Source organism: Megalopta genalis, chromosome 2 (assembly GCF_051020955.1).
Source record: "Megalopta genalis isolate 19385.01 chromosome 2, iyMegGena1_principal, whole genome shotgun sequence".
Taxonomy (NCBI): domain Eukaryota; kingdom Metazoa; phylum Arthropoda; class Insecta; order Hymenoptera; family Halictidae; genus Megalopta; species Megalopta genalis.
This window is the reverse complement of record NC_135014.1, coordinates 30,843,480-30,858,936: the sequence shown is the minus strand read 5'-3', so window position 1 is coordinate 30,858,936 and position 15,457 is coordinate 30,843,480. Positions and strand designations below refer to the sequence as shown.

Here is a 15,457-nt window from a genome sequence, read left to right as displayed (position 1 = left end):
GGGCTGCGGAAGAAAAGTTGCTCGGCGAAGGGTCGCTGGCGCTTCATCCCCCGCTCCCAAGCTGGTTCCATTAGCGCAGCTTTTTCTCCAACCCCCCCTCGCCTCTCAAGACCCCTTTCGGAAAAGCAAATTTACATGGCGCTCGATAACTACAACATGCGGGGAAATGTAACCTGTTCGTTAATTTGATCGAACGCGCGGAACGTTGCGACGGATCTTGATCGTTCGAGCAGCGTTGTTGATAATGTTATATGTTATAATATTATATTATGTTAGAGTAATTTCTTCCGGAAATGTTTGCGGAGGTCGGAATTGAAACCGGCAGATCCGAGAATACTGGGTCGCGATTCTTCGGTCAGCGTGACGCGACTTCTTTTATTTTTAATTTTTTGTCACGATTCGAGGGAAATTCGGGGGCTATGTGACACTATTCTGAGGCAATTCCGAGGATATATGACATGATTCGAGGGCAGGCAATTCGGAGGCTACATTATACGATTCGAAGGTAATTCGGAGGCCACGTGACACTATTCGAAGACAATTCAGAGGCCACGTGACACGATTCTAAAGCAGACAATTCGGAGGCCACGTGACACTATTCGAAGACAATTTAGAGGCCACGTGACACGATTCTAAAGCAGACAATTCGGAGGCCACGTGACACTATTCGAAGACAATTTAGAGGCCACGTGATACGATTCTAAGGCAGACAATTCGGAGGGCATGTGACACGATTCTAAGGCAGACAATTCGGAGGCCACATGACACGATTCTAATGCAGACAATTCGGAGGCCACATGACACGATTCTAATGCAGACAATTCGGAGGCCATGTGACAGGATTCTAAGGCAGGCAATTCGGAGGCCACATGACACGATTCTAATGCAGACAATTCGGAGGGCATGTGACACGATTCTAAGGCAGACAATTCGGAGGCCATGTAACAGGATTCTAAGGCCGGCAATTCGGAGGCCACATGACACTATTCGAAGACAATTTAGAGGCCACGTGACACGATTCTAAGCCAGACAATTCGGCTATAAAAACGACTATAAAAACGAGCCTCAAATGGATCGAATAATCGCTACTTCCCAAATCGTCCAAATTTTTCTTTACAAGTCGAAGGACAATTGGATAAAAAATTCACCGAATTTTCGATCGCTTTCCACGATGTTCCCTTGTTTACGTTTCTCGGGCGGATGATTTTCAAATCCCCCCCGTTATTTCACCGAGGCAATGGCTGACGAAAAGCCAGGACGACGGCTGTTAATTCCGTCGCCCGGTAGATCCATCATCATTACGTCAATTTCAGATTACCGTGAAGAAAGCTCTTTTCTCGTCGGCCGTGAACACGATGGTCGGACGGCCGGGCTCGAGCCGGCCGAAAAACTGGCCATTTAGCGGCTTGTAAAAAAGCCGGGAGGTCCTGAAAGGGCTCAACTCTCGAAAAAGCAAAGACAGGACGGATCGAGGACGAAGATGGCAAACCGGCGAAAGATGGATGAAGAAAAAAGCTGCGCGGAAGCCGGCCGGGGTCGGCGGGGCCAGGGCCGGGAGGGGCGTCGGTCGGTTGGCCATCCGGCTCATCTGCCGGTGAAAAGGTGAGAATCTTGATTTGAGTGAGCGCTTTAGATCGGCCCGGCCGGAAACCAGCGTAAAAAAGCTCGGGGGAACGCCAGGAAATCCTCCGGCCGAGCCATTAACGGCGATTCCTCCTAAGCCGTCGAGAATCCCTCTTCTTCCGTCGGTGTCTTCCAGTGTCAACCCTCCCGCTTCCCTCACAATTCCAGCTTGTCAAAGCGCCGCGATCGACGCGATGCGCCCTGTTCAAGGAACCGAGGGGCGGAAAAGAAAAAGAAAAGGAAGAGGGAAACGCGGGAGGAAAAAGGAGAGGAAGAAGGGACCGACGGAGGAAGAGCGGCGAACCCCGAGGATCGAAGTGTGTCAACGGAAATAGCGAACGAAGAGCCCGGCGGAATTACAACGGCGAACGAGGTCGGCTCGTTATTCGCGGTAAGTTGAAAATCGCAATTAACAAAACGAAAAGTTCCTGTCCACGGCGCGACGCGGTCCGCGGCCGCTCATTATTCGGCTTGCCACGTGCCGCGCCCCTGTTTTGATTGGAGGCTCTTGCCGGTCACGGTGCATTTCCGGCATTCATCGCGGAACAATGTGCTCGGTAAGTCCGCGCGCGACTGGAGGACGTTTTTAACAAGCACGATTTTTTAAAAAGTGTCCCGAATCATTTCGCGATGCATCGTTTGCGCGTGCTGGAACGGAGTTCGAGGTTTCCTCGCGTCGTTTCGGGGCTGGGAATGCGAAATTTTCGATTCGAAGTAATAAATTTGCCGGGGATTCGTGAACGATTGTTTTTGGGACTCGTTCGAGCGTCGCGGAACGATCGCAGGCGTTTATTTTACTTGTTTTTCGGTTATTTGTTCGATCGCAGATGATTCGTGCCGGTTTTTCTACAGGATTATATGGAAATTCCGGCAAGAATTATTTGCTTCGGAATATCTGTACTTTGGACCCGTGGCGCCATCCGTGGAGAATCGCTCAAACTGGTAGACGAACGATACCGACGGGAAATGTACTCCGATGAACTGGTGGCGCCATCCGTGGAGAATCGCTCAAACTGGTAGACGAACGATACCGATGAGAAATGTACTCCGATGAACTGGTGGCGCCACCCGTGGTAAATTGCTCAAACTAATAGGCGAATGACCGACGCTTGATTTTGGCTAACGGTTTGAACATTTTGCCGCTGCGCTAATTGGCGCTGTACGAACACTGAACGGAGGTTCCAACTTTCGCCGCAAGAGGCGCCACTGTTTGGCAAGCAGTTTCAGTGTTTTGCCGCTGTGCTAATTGGCGCTGTACGAACCCTGCACGGAGCTTCCAACTTTCGCCGCAAGAGGCGCCACTGTTTGGCAAGCAATTTCAGCGTTTTACCATTTACTAATTGGCGCTGTACGAACCTCGGACGAAGCTTCAGAATTTCGCCACGGTAGGCGCTACTAATCACAAAATTGCGATCATGGGGGACTATGTAAACAATTTTAATTTTCTAAGTTTACATTGAATATTCTAAATATAGCAACAAGAATCGTATGTTTACCAGATATGACATATGCATATATTTTGAGATAAAGTAACTTTACATTATGCCAAATAAGAGCGAAGGTTAGAAAGTAATAAAAAAATACGCACTTCGCGCAGTTTTTTCAAACTCTTTTAACGTGAAAGATTATCACATTGGAACTGCATAAATCCCTGTGTGAACGCTTTCATATCCTCTTTTCACTTGCAAATCAGTTCATTAATTATCCGTAATGATAATTAATTATCGTGTATGATACTAAAACAATGACAATATCTATTTTCTCATTTGTTCAATGCTAATATATTTTCTCATATCTTCAACTAATTGAACATATGAGATGATGAACATGACAGTCTTGTTCATCATTGTTCAGAACCTGTTGAACACTTGCTGATTATCCGCATGGACCACAACCAAGATCAGATCCATGCTTATGCGAAAACATAGATGATATAACCTATGAATACCTGACGTAATCATGCAAATTAGACGAAAGAGCAGGTGAACCTAAAATATGGATCCTGTGATTTTCAATATTCATGATATGATGAAATTTCTTATCCATTTCATCAATCATGTTCTCTCGACAGCTCCTACCTATTTGCAGACCGACGAAAGTAAAAATAAGTCGCCAACGCATAACCGCGTGACTTTTATCAACAGTTACTTTTATTGAACAGTAAATCAGTGAGTGATAACCATCCTTATGATGAATAAGTAAGAGTCATCTGATGTCCGATCAATTGTGTCATGTCATAGTTGTGTGACGAAGTATCGTATACAAACGCGTATAGTTTTGTTGCAGTCAATTCGAATTATCATTATGAAGCCTCTAATCGATTTACCTACTATAACGAGATTATCGAAGCAAGTGATAAGAATTTTAGGATGTAATCCAGGAGTCATGACATTACAAGGTACAAATACGTACCTTGTAGGTACTGGATCCAAGTAAGTGCATAAAATTGATTTTTTTTACCGTGATGAATAAAAAGTGTGTAGGATGACGCAAATTGACGAGTTCTTTCGTAGACGCATATTAATCGATTCCGGGGAAGCAGGAACTGCTGATGAATACATAAAAGTATTATCTCAGGTTCTGAAAGATGAACGGGCTACGGTAGAACATTTAGTTATAACTCATTGGCACATGGATCATATTGGCGGAGCAAATGCAGTTCAGAATCTGTTAAATAGTATGAGCCCTACCGGGCACAATACTATATGGAAGCTACCTAGATCTCCAGAGGACGAAGGTCCCAGCAAAGAGGAAATAGCCACTAACTGGCAACCGTTGCAAGATAAACAAATAGTGGAAGTAGAAGGCGCCAAGATCATAGTTGAACATACACCCGGACATGCCACAGACCATGCCAGCCTTTTACTTAAAGATGAAGGGATATTGTTCAGCGGAGATTGTATTCTTGGAGAGAGAACAGCCGTGTTTGAGGACCTACAGACTTATATACAATCTTTGAAAAAGATTTTGACATTGAAACCTAAGGTGATTTACCCGGGTCATGGTTCGATCATACTAGATCCCGAAACTAGTGTTAACTTTTATATTGAGCATAGGCTGAAAAGAGAAGCTGCAATTTTAGATATTCTGGAGAAGCATTCCAAGAGCAGTACTTTATCCGAGATGGATATTGTGAATCATATATACACGGTAATAACTGTTACTTTGTTTCTAATATATATTGGGAATCACAAGAGAAGAATATTGAAAATATTTTGCAATGGAAACGAGAAACAGTCTAAATGGTCCTTCTATATTATCAATAGCCATGTTTCGATAAAATGTGGAAACTGCGTTTTCTAGGACTAGACATTTTCTATAAAAGCATCTTCACCGTTTTAGCAACACTAAAGTAATAAATTTGAAATCGATTTTATAATAAATATTTTAATGTTTCCAGGATACCTCGCAGATTATGTGGGAAGCTGCAGCTTACAATGTATTAATGCATCTGAAAAAGTTGGTGAAAGAAGGCAAAGTTCAAGGTGAGAAAGGAAAATGGCAACTTTCAAATGCAACGTAAATCTCAGGAGAAAAGTTATGTAATTTAAAGATATTAATTTTATTGACAATTAGAGCAGCTATTTTTAAATTATATATATATTTATGTTAAATAAATAGAATCGATAGTTTATTCTTTTATAGCTTTATTAAGCCTATACTAAATCCATACCCAAGTTGACTGAAAAAATTATTGGAAAAGCAATGCTGTGAAACATTTATTCAATTTACAGGAGAATAAAATGATAGTACATGCTTGTAATTTTTCGTTCTCGATGCAATAAGCTGACGACGCTACAAATGTGCGTACAGTACAGTGTATAGTAAATGTTTACAATTTCACGAGAGTACATACCATATAGTATAATGATCGGTTCGTTTAGTCAATGCTCAGTGTTCATGGTCTTGTTTTGTCTTTTAAATGACCCTCTAAAACACGTGACACGTAAATAGATGATCGATGTAAAATTATATATATGTACATATATATGCATATACATATATATATACATGTACGTTTCGTATACATATACATATATATATACTTTCTTTCTTTCTTTCTTTGCTACAAAGACATATCACAACAATAAATGTTTCAATATCTTTCATTATAAAATCTGTCTCTTACTAGATTAATGTTGGCGAGTATTCGTACACACGGTACATAGCACCCCTCTTCTTGAACAAAAGGGAGAAACCCTCGCGTAACTTGATGTTACAATATATAATATATAATATTCTCATTATATTCTTAATAAGCTCACTTTGTCCGATTATCTGCTTCTCTCTTTGGGTAAACATAAAATATATATATATTATATATCTCAATGATATAGAAGTTAATCGTTTATTTGGATTTAGCCTTTATAAGTTCATAGAACGTTACAGCTTGGACAAACTGTACGATTTCATCTGTCAGTCTGTCTAACAACGAGCTTATTGGGTCCAAGCCTGGGAGCCTGATTATATATACGGCATACGGGCATAGCCAAGTAGTACAGTATCGCAGGTTTCGCACCTGGCGACCTTCTTCACCAAGCACACAGGGCTTGATCTCAATTTGTCAAAATCTCCAAATAGGATTCGAGAGGCACTGTGTTGACTACGCTGATGAATTGATCTTCGACAAAAGATCATTTTTTAGCTCTGGAACTTGCTTCCAAGATAGTCTACGATGTAGGACCTGATTCCAGGAAAGTAAAGAGAGGTACAGGGGGATGAAGGTACGGAAACTTAGATTTCCGACAGTGGACGCTAAACACACTATGTTCATGGCATCGTTCAAACAGGAAAGTGCTGAGTTCGAGCAAGACGATAAAGATAAATTTATGATATCAACTTTTAAAACAGGCCACTCTGATAATACATAAATCACTGGCCAGTTCCTCTGTACTCGAAGATCTCATCAATGGCCTTAAACGAGAACCAAAAATGAGAGAAAGACTTTTAGTTAATCGTAGAATTCAAGGTGAAAGAAAACTTTGGAAACAAGTATCGTTAAATGAGATTAGCCAATATTATTATAGAATCGGTAGTACCATCAGAAGTGAAAAGATGAGCCTAGGTATGAAACATCTAACACAGTACTCAACAGCAGTTCCATTAGTTTTTAAACTGTCCTTCAATGATAATCAATGATATATATTTCTATATTAATTATTCCTCGTACTGACATATAATATAATCTCTCTGTCATTTTCATATACACCTATTTAGTATATCGATAACCATCAACGCAATCACATGATATTGTATTATTCGTATTAATTATCAACAAAAATATTCAATTATTAAACAACATACGAAATATATATATTATTACTTAAAAATATAATAGAAACGACGTCAAACAACAAGATGATCCATTTTTCCGCAATGAAATCAAGTCAAGACAATTGGAGGAGAAGAGAAAGAGAATAAAAGGATGCATCTATGAACTGTAAAACTCAAGTATTTACCGTTTCAGGATACAGGGTACAGGCAACATAAGATTTTCATCATCGCTATACTCAATTTCACGATTCCACTTACACTTGAGGGGGTTCAGTACATCGTCGATTACTAGGATACACTAACACACCCGTTGACGGACAACACGGACAATGTCCGTGAAAAAGAAAAGAGGACGTACCAATTCTGAGAGATACATTTACAGTGGGGCTCGGGGAAGAAAGGCACCTGAACTCGCAAGAGGCGTTGATAAAGATAAATAAAATGAATTATTACGTCGGACAACTCGTAGAAAAAGGAAGAATAAAGGAGGAGAAACCCTAATTGTCGCGCTCTCGTGCGCCCGTCTTACTTAACAATGATAATAGTTTCGTCGATTTGATTACAAAGGTGGTGGCAAACTTCGTCCATTCTTTCATCGTACAAAAGCGGATTTGTTTTTGTTTATCACATACAAAGTCTGAAACGACAATGTGGCACAGATATATAGAACTTGTACCAAACCGAATTCGGTCAACCGTGTTGCCCGATTGGCTGGGATTAGTCACTCGTTCCGTATTCGAATAGGATCTCGAACATCTTATATAAAATTTCATGTTCAAAGACAAGAATATATAACAGCACTACATAAGAAAACCGTTCTGCGGGTCGAAACAGCTTGGATTAATGTAGCTGAGAAGATCATGCTCCGACATTGACGTCAGTTCCTGCGGTAGCATGCCGTCTTCCTGTTTTCTGATGGTGGTCCCAGCCGCGTTGCCGGTGGCATTCGTTATGGGTGGGTTCACGTTTTGTCTGCTGGGCGTGACTGGCATCGCGACCGGTGGCGACTTACTTGTTACTTGTTCGACGATATTGTTTTGACTGGACGGGGACTTGGGTAGGATCCCTTCCATGGCACTGTTCATCAGCTGGGCACTTTGTGTGGCCACGCTGTTCAGAATATTCTTGGTAGCGATAATGGCATGGGCGGTGGTCGTAGTAATGGGTATAGATCTATCGTTAACGATGGTGTTGATGATGTCCTGAGTAGCGTTGGTGATAACACTGTTAATCGCCTGTTCAGCGGCGGTGGTCAATCTCTGCTGAGACGGTTCTTGAGCTGCTCCACTGGCAAGGGCGGAGCTAGCTTCGGCAACGAAGCCAGCCGGTTGGTTCAACATGGACCCGATATCTTGTTGAACCGCCTGCTGCATCGCCTGGGCAGCCTGCGCCTGTTGCACCGCTTGTTGAACAGCTTGAACTTGTTGCACCACATCCTGCGTCGCCTGCTGAACCGCTTGCTGGACCACTTCCTGAGTAGCCTGCTGAACGGCTTGCTGGACCGCCGGCACAGCCTGAACCTGCTGAACAGCTTGCACCTGTTGCACAGCCTGCTGGACAACTTGTGCGTGCTGCACCACGTGCTGAACGACCTGCTGTTGCGCTTGCTGAACCGCCTGCACCGCTTGCTGCTGCGCTTGGGCGACCACTTGCTCAACCTGCTGCTGCGCCTGTGCAACAACTTGCTCCACCTGTTGCACCTGCTGCATCGCTACCACATCCGGCTGAATCAGACCTTGTATCTGGGGAATGTGATCAGACGCTGCCGACATAGTGTCGTTCGTGACTTGCAATGAATTATGGGATGGTACGCTGGCGGAGGACGCGCCGTTAGCTGTCACCGGCGGCTCTTGCATGGCCGGCAGCAAGGCAGCGTTGATGGTGGTCAACAAACTATCCCCGGAGGATTGTTCTTGCACCGCCGGAGGAGAGACTGACGGGGCACCGTTTGTCAGGGGTTGAACAGTCTGCGACGGCATCAGCGCTTCCAAAAGCACCGGCATCGGTGGGCTGTTTCTGGTCTGTTGGGGGCTCGGTATCGTTTCATGGTCGTTCACAGCGACATGGGTCATCAAAGCGTTGTTGCTAGGGTTGACAGTTCGCAGCGGCGAGACCAGCTGATGAGCCTCGCCAGCAGGGTTCACCAAAGTATCCAATTTAACGCCTTGGCTGGCGGGGGCTAGCATGTTAGCGGATTGAGTTTGTTGCGGCTGCCGACCCGAGGCTATTATGGAAGCACGTTGCTGCATGTTAGCCACATAGCCGTTCTCCTGGCTCTCAACCTCCTTCGCGTTGGATTCGATGTGGTTCAGATACTTCTCCACGCTGTGGCCGCTCTGGGCGGGCAACGGTTGTCCGTTCGAAGACACGGCGAAATTCGAGAGGGCTGCGAACTCCGACTGATGGTGTTTCATCCGTAGGTCTACCACTCCGCCACCCTGGAGGGTTCCGTTAGGGCTGCCGTCTGCCGTCAACATTGCATTAGGGTCTTTGTTGATATGATGGGGACTTAGGACTTTGACTTGAGACGATTCGTGCATACCTCCGTAGGCGTTCTGATGGGTCGTCACCATCGACAGAGAGTGTTGGTTCCGCATCATATCGACCACGCCCAGAATATTGACCGCCTCTTGTACCGGCGAGCCGTTCGGCGCCACGGGCACCGACCTGATCAGGTTGGTCTGCGTCGTCTCTAGAGAGTTCTCGCTGACCAGCTGTTGCAAAGGGCTGGTCCCGGACGAGCCGTTCGCCGTCGGTGTAGGTATGCTTTGCATACTGTTCTCGCTGATCATGCTGTTCTCGCTGTTCTCGTCCAGCACCTCCGTCTTTAAGTTATCGGGCAGGATCAGCTGAAGATTCGAGGACGACCGACGGTTCAGTAGCGTGTTCGCCACCATAGCCGGGGGTGGCATCATCACGTCCGGTGGCGAGTTCTGGCAACTGGGACTCTGTGCCGCCCACATCATCACAGGCGTTACCTGCGAGGACGCCGTGACCGGCGGAGGACTGGGATCGCTCTTCAGAGCTTCGCTCGTCTGAGACGACGGCTGTTGCGGTTGCATCGTGGACAAGAAATTCGGCGTACCTGCTGCTGCTTGGTTGATCAGAGCTGAAAATTCAGAGTCTTACAGTTACATACGATCTAGCACCGACCTATCGACGACTCGTAGAGAGCATTTAGGATCGAAAATACGCTTACTGTTTGCTGCAACACCTGTCGTCAGGGGCACTGCCGTGGGGGACGTCGCGAGGGTTGAGTCGCCGTTCGCTGTGGACAGAGGCGGCGTCAGGGGTTCGATCTTGCCCACCGATGGCTCCGGTGGCGTGGACGTGGCGGTGTAGAGGAAGGTATGGGGTTCGCTGGTCTTCCCAGAAGACACCGCGTACAGTTTCACACTGACCCTTTCCGAGGGCGCGAGGTCCTGCCGTCTGTAGGCGGGCACGACGCAAACAAGATGCGTCTGTTGCAGAAACTCTTTGTCGGGCAGCACGGCGCACTCCCAGCGCGGCTCCAAGCTACTCGTTAGATCGTCGTTGTCCAGTTGGAACACCACGCGCGTGTCCTTCAGGAAGTTCTTCCCTAGGATAAAGAGCTCCAGGCCGCCGGTGCAGGGGCAGGAGGTGAGGGACTTCTTGCAGATCTCTGGGATGCCCGGCGGTTGAGCTGAAAGGGTGCAAACGAGCTGTAGCAACTCCAAAGGATTCGCGCGAGTTCGCCGATACATACTGCAGACTATCGGTTGCGAGCAGACTTGCAAGGTCTCCGAGGTACCATCGGGGTGGGTGATCGTCGTGCGGAAGACCATGCGACAGCGGGTCGACTTCTTCTTGCTGCGACCTTGACGGATGCTGGCCTCCTGGGGGAATCTGTGCTCCACGTCCACGTTCCGCTCCTTCAAGATCCCGACGCAGTCGCAGGTGACCATCATGTCCTTCGTGGGGTCCATGTCCACCTCGATCACTATCGTTCCATCGATTTTACGCTCGATGCAAGGGGTCGAGTTCTTGCCGCTCACCCGGCAAGCTTGGTAGAACATGTGCGGCGCGACACGGCCAAGATCCGTGCCGATGAAAACCTGTAGGGTCGCCGGTTTGTCGTAACCGACCAGTCGGACGATCGGGAACCCGTTCCCGGTGCGGTCCTTCACCGCGCCTCTCGAGCCCTCCGTTTGGTAGCGGGCCCGGTGCTGCTGCTCCGGCTGGCAGATAATCTGCAGTTGCACTTTTCCGTCCGAGGAAGCGCTGCCTGCTCGTTACAGAGAATCAGTTTCGTTAAAAAAAAACGGCGCGCCTCGCGATCGAATGCCTGCGATCATTCACGACTGGTACGCTAACCGCGAACAGAGAAGCAAAGAAGTGTAAGAGACGCAAGAGAGTCTTCGCATTGGACTGGTTTTAAGAAACTTAAGTACTCTGTTCCCTGACATCAATATCCATTTGAATGCAATTGAGCGTGACCTAGTTTATGCCGGCGGAGCCGCCGCGATAGTGTTCGATCAACCGGAGAAGCAACTTCAAGAAATAGAAGGAACGTCGATACTCTGGAAGGGTGAACACTGAGTTCGTACATTGTCGAATTGGATCAATTAAATTCGACCCAGATATCGTTCGACATCTTGGCAATGGTATCGATAAAGTCGAATAGAGTCTACTGTGGTAATATAGCCGAGGCAGAAGCAACGAGGTGAACAATTTCGCCGGAAACAGATTTATCTGTCGACGTTACAATACACGCAAAAAATACAAACGGAGATGTTGCGCGAGTCGGAGGTTATCAGTTCGCATGATCCTGCAGCAGTCAGTTAAAATCTGTCGCCGCGATCCGGAGGCAAACAAGCGAATCTCCATGTAAATTCTCGGTGCCGGTATATATCTAACGACGCAATACCTCTCGCAGGAGAAACGGAGACCGAAGCGGTGCATAAAATATGTCTCGAACCACCGATGCGCGTATCAACCCTAATTTCTTTTCTGCCGTGATTCGAGGGACATTCGTGTCAGGGAGGACCGAAACCGAGACTCTGAAGGAGAGTACGAGTTCTTGGGGTCACAGAGTTAGTTGAAACATTATACGGTTATAGTTCTCGTTCTCCTGTTCACCTAAGGTTCATCTCCAAGCCGAAGGTAATCATTTTGAGCAACACGCGCAACACTTTCTTTTATAATTAATTTTACGATAAATACAACTATTTTCTTTCGTGATATACGTGATAAACCTGAATTATTTTCGATGACTGCTACGACTTTAGTAGCGAAGATATCTCGAAGAAAGCGTACTCGATACTTATAGAGGAGAAATGTCTTTGTTCTGCGATCCTAATTTCGTATCTTAAAAGTTTGGCGATTTGACCCGGGAATACAGCGTGCGTATTCGTAAACAGGAGAACCAGACCTACTACTGGAAATGAGGGGTTCCTGAGATCATTTGGAGTAACTTTTTCCTTAGCGAAAATGCAATCCGCGGCTTCGTTCATGAGTTATTAACGAAAAACGGTGTGACCAATGAGAGGCGAGCTCGGCTGGCGCGAGACGGCCGAGCCAATGAGCGGAACTGGGCGTCGCGCGCCCGTTGACTGGGCCGCCTCGCGCCAGCCGAGCTCGCCTCTCATTGGTCACACCGTTTTTCCTGAATAACTCGTGAACGAAGCCGCGGATCGCATTTTCGCTAAGGAAAAAGTTACTCGAAATGACCTCGGGAACCTCCTACACCCGGATTGCGAGACATTTTACAAAGAGGATGATAGTTCGATGAGCCTAAAATTGCAATCAGATCCACAAGTATACACAGAGCAGTCAAACCAAGGAGTTCGTAAGGGGTACCGAAAGCAGTGGCTTCTACCCCTGTCAGAAAATATTCGATCGAATGCTCTTTTGGCAGGGGCGTAGCGTACACGACATCAGCAATTGGATCGTGGACAGGGTGAGCATATTCAGAGTCACACGTACACAACTGAGAAGTGAGGGTGAGTGGACCTTGGTGCGCTGGGGGCGGCCTCTTGGCGAGTACTCCCATGCCGGGTCTGGATCTGGGCACGTCCACGACTCGTCCGGAACCGGTCCCGTTCCTGTTGGCGGATATCGTTGCGAGCCCTATGCTCCCGTTCGCCGTGGTTCTGGTCCCGTTCTTGGTCTCCGGGCTGGTGGCGTGCGCCACCTCCGGGAACGCGAAGTTCGCGTCCTCGGACTCGAGCTTGATGTCCATCTTCCTCCTCTTCGAGTCCTCCTCGCCGGCGCCGTTCCAAGCCTGTTAAGCAACCAGAGAAAAAACGAGTGATTGATAGCGTGTGCGTGCGTGTCTGCGCGGCCAGTGGTTGCCGGCTTAATTTAACGAATCAGAACACCCGTCGTCGTCGGCCGGGTTCAACTACCGTTAGAGACCGGTCGGTGCGCGTCGTCGACGTCGACGACGGCACGACGGCGGCGGCGGCGGCGGCAAATCAACGCCGACCGATCCCGCCGCGACGCGTGATCGCATTAGATACACACTTGCACATGCACATCGGGACACAGTGGCGTAACCGACCGGGGGATGGAAGCTTCTGGGGCTTCGGGAATGTTCTCTTGGGAAACGTTTTCGGGGATGGAGGCTCGACTCCGTTACCGAGCGAGATAATGGAGCCACGCGTTTCGAGACAGGATAGACTTTACGAGGGTTTTTTAAGGGGGACCGGTCGACGACGACGACTGGTCAATTTGGCGCAGGGATTGGAAAAGGCTACGAAAATAACCGTTTTCGATTTGTTATAAATATAGCGGTTCCGGGAGAAACAGTTCAGAAGAATCGAGAAGATGTTTTAAGATGTTTTTTTTCTCCCCAATTTTCCTTCAGCTCGTACACAAAAATGAACAATTTGGGAATAGGTGATACGATTATTCGAGCCTCGAGGATCATTTTTGTAGTTGCCGATTGTCAACAATTATGAAAACGGGGTGCAGGACTCGAATAATCGTATCTCCTCTTTTCACATTGTCTATTTTTGATTACAAGCTGAAGACAAATTAGGGAGAATTTACTTAATACTTAATTTAACTTAATTTACTTAATTTTACGTGATAAAATAAATGGTAAATTCTCCCTAATTTGGGCTTCAAATTGCGCACAAAAAATGGACAATTTGGGGAGAGGAGATTCGATTAATCGAGCCAACGTCGTCTCTATAAAAAATGTGACGCGAGGCTCGAATAATCGTACCTCAATACTAAAGAACAAATTCGACAGGAAAAATAAGTGACGAAGATCGATTATGTTTTTAGAGTTAAGCCGATCGAGCAAGGGTGTTCGTTTTTTGGCAGAGCAAACGAGAAGAGTTTTCTTCTTTAAAAAAAGACTGTTTATCGTTATTCCAAATGTAATGACTCAACTATCGCGTCAATTCGATACCAAAGAACGAACCAAGGGATGAGAATGAATTAGCGTCGAGTCGCCGAAACGAAGGTGCCCCTTTCAGGCTCGTTTTTTTTTTTGGCGAAGGAAATAAAAAGCTCGATGCTCGAGAACAGTCGATGCATCGAAAGATGTCGATGCTAATGAGACTATTTGTCGCCGGATGTCGAGCCAACGGACGCTGACAGAAGACGCGAGAATACTTTGGGTCAACACCAACTATTTAAATAGTCCCCGAATCGAACATCGCCGATGCATCGCGAACGCGGCGGCGGCGGTGGCGGGTATCGATTGTTAAAATGCAATCCCAGCTGCATAATGCATGCTCGTACACGGTCAGCGAGTTACTCCGCGCGGTCTCGGATGTTACGCAACGGGATGGAATTATCGGTGCATGCATCGATATCAATCGGACGCGCTGTGAAAAAGCAATTTCGTTCGCGCGAATACACCGCGCACACGATAGAGTTTCGGACGTGATTTCGACGGGTCGTTGGCTTTCCCCGAACGCGTCGGCAAGCGGTGGATCAAAGCTGGATCGAGATCGGAGGAAATCGGCGGTTTCTATTTCGGCGGGGACGAGGAGTTTTTCGGATCGCGAAACGCACAGGTGTACTCCGAGATAACGCGAAGAATAATACAACTTCGCGACAACACGAGGTTGATAACACTGTTGGCGCATCTGCGAGCGATCGCATCGGCGATAGGCGACGTTCATTTAAATCGTGCTCGCATCGATTTGTTTTTATATTGAAGACGGGAGAAGATGAATTGAACATTTCTGATGGAGGGTGGCAGGAGGGTGGTTGATGAAAATGACAGACGGTAGATCGGAACGAACTTTGAAGCCTAAACCTATCCTGTCGGCCGTGCAATTTTCATGCTAAAATTGCTGAAACTATGAAGTCCTCTTCGAGGCAATCGAAATGAAGAAACTTCTTAATTTCACGGTGCGATAAGAACGGCACGGAGTCCAAATCAATTCAGCGTCGTCGTTCTTACGGATTACAGAAAACTCTCCCTAATTAACTCGTAATAATCAGCTCGTAAACGAAGATGGACAATTTATCGGAGATACGATTATTCGAGCCTTGCACCTCGTTTTTATAATCGTTGACGATCGGCAACTATACAAATAACTAACTAAATAAATAAATATATAAATAAAACAATAAA

General features: G+C 46.5%; 2 protein-coding genes across 7 annotated transcripts in view; one reads left to right on the top strand and one right to left on the bottom strand.

The window, feature by feature from the left end:
* Positions 1-3,402: 3,402 nt before the first annotated feature.
* On the top strand, positions 3,403-5,257 carry LOC117225550 (endoribonuclease LACTB2). Of its 2 annotated transcripts, XM_033479212.2 has the most exons (4): positions 3,403-3,821; positions 3,910-4,055; positions 4,137-4,773; positions 5,024-5,257. In XM_033479212.2, exons 2-4 carry the CDS (start codon positions 3,928-3,930, stop codon positions 5,144-5,146), a joined length of 888 nt encoding a protein of 295 aa, XP_033335103.2. In that variant the 5' UTR covers positions 3,403-3,821; positions 3,910-3,927; the 3' UTR covers positions 5,147-5,257. The 2 variants fall into 2 exon arrangements, with proteins under 2 accessions (XP_033335103.2, XP_076375273.1); XM_076519158.1 differs by having other exon boundaries at positions 3,406-4,055.
* Positions 5,258-5,329: 72 nt separating this feature from the next.
* NFAT (nuclear factor of activated T cells 3) overlaps positions 5,330-15,457 on the bottom strand; it is a 69,917-nt gene continuing 59,789 nt past the window's right edge. For 3 of the 5 annotated variants that reach the window (XM_033479207.2, XM_033479208.2, XM_033479204.2), the window contains exons 3-6: positions 12,844-13,141; positions 10,625-11,143; positions 10,097-10,561; positions 5,330-10,006 (exon numbers count right to left, since the gene is read on the bottom strand). In XM_033479207.2, coding sequence (XP_033335098.2) covers positions 7,698-10,006; positions 10,097-10,561; positions 10,625-11,143; positions 12,844-13,141 — 3,591 coding nt within the window. In that variant the 3' untranslated portion in view covers positions 5,330-7,697. The remainder of the gene's footprint in view (positions 10,007-10,096; positions 10,562-10,624; positions 11,144-12,843; positions 13,142-15,457) is intronic. The other 2 variants (XM_033479209.2, XM_033479206.2) reach the window with 2 other exon arrangements.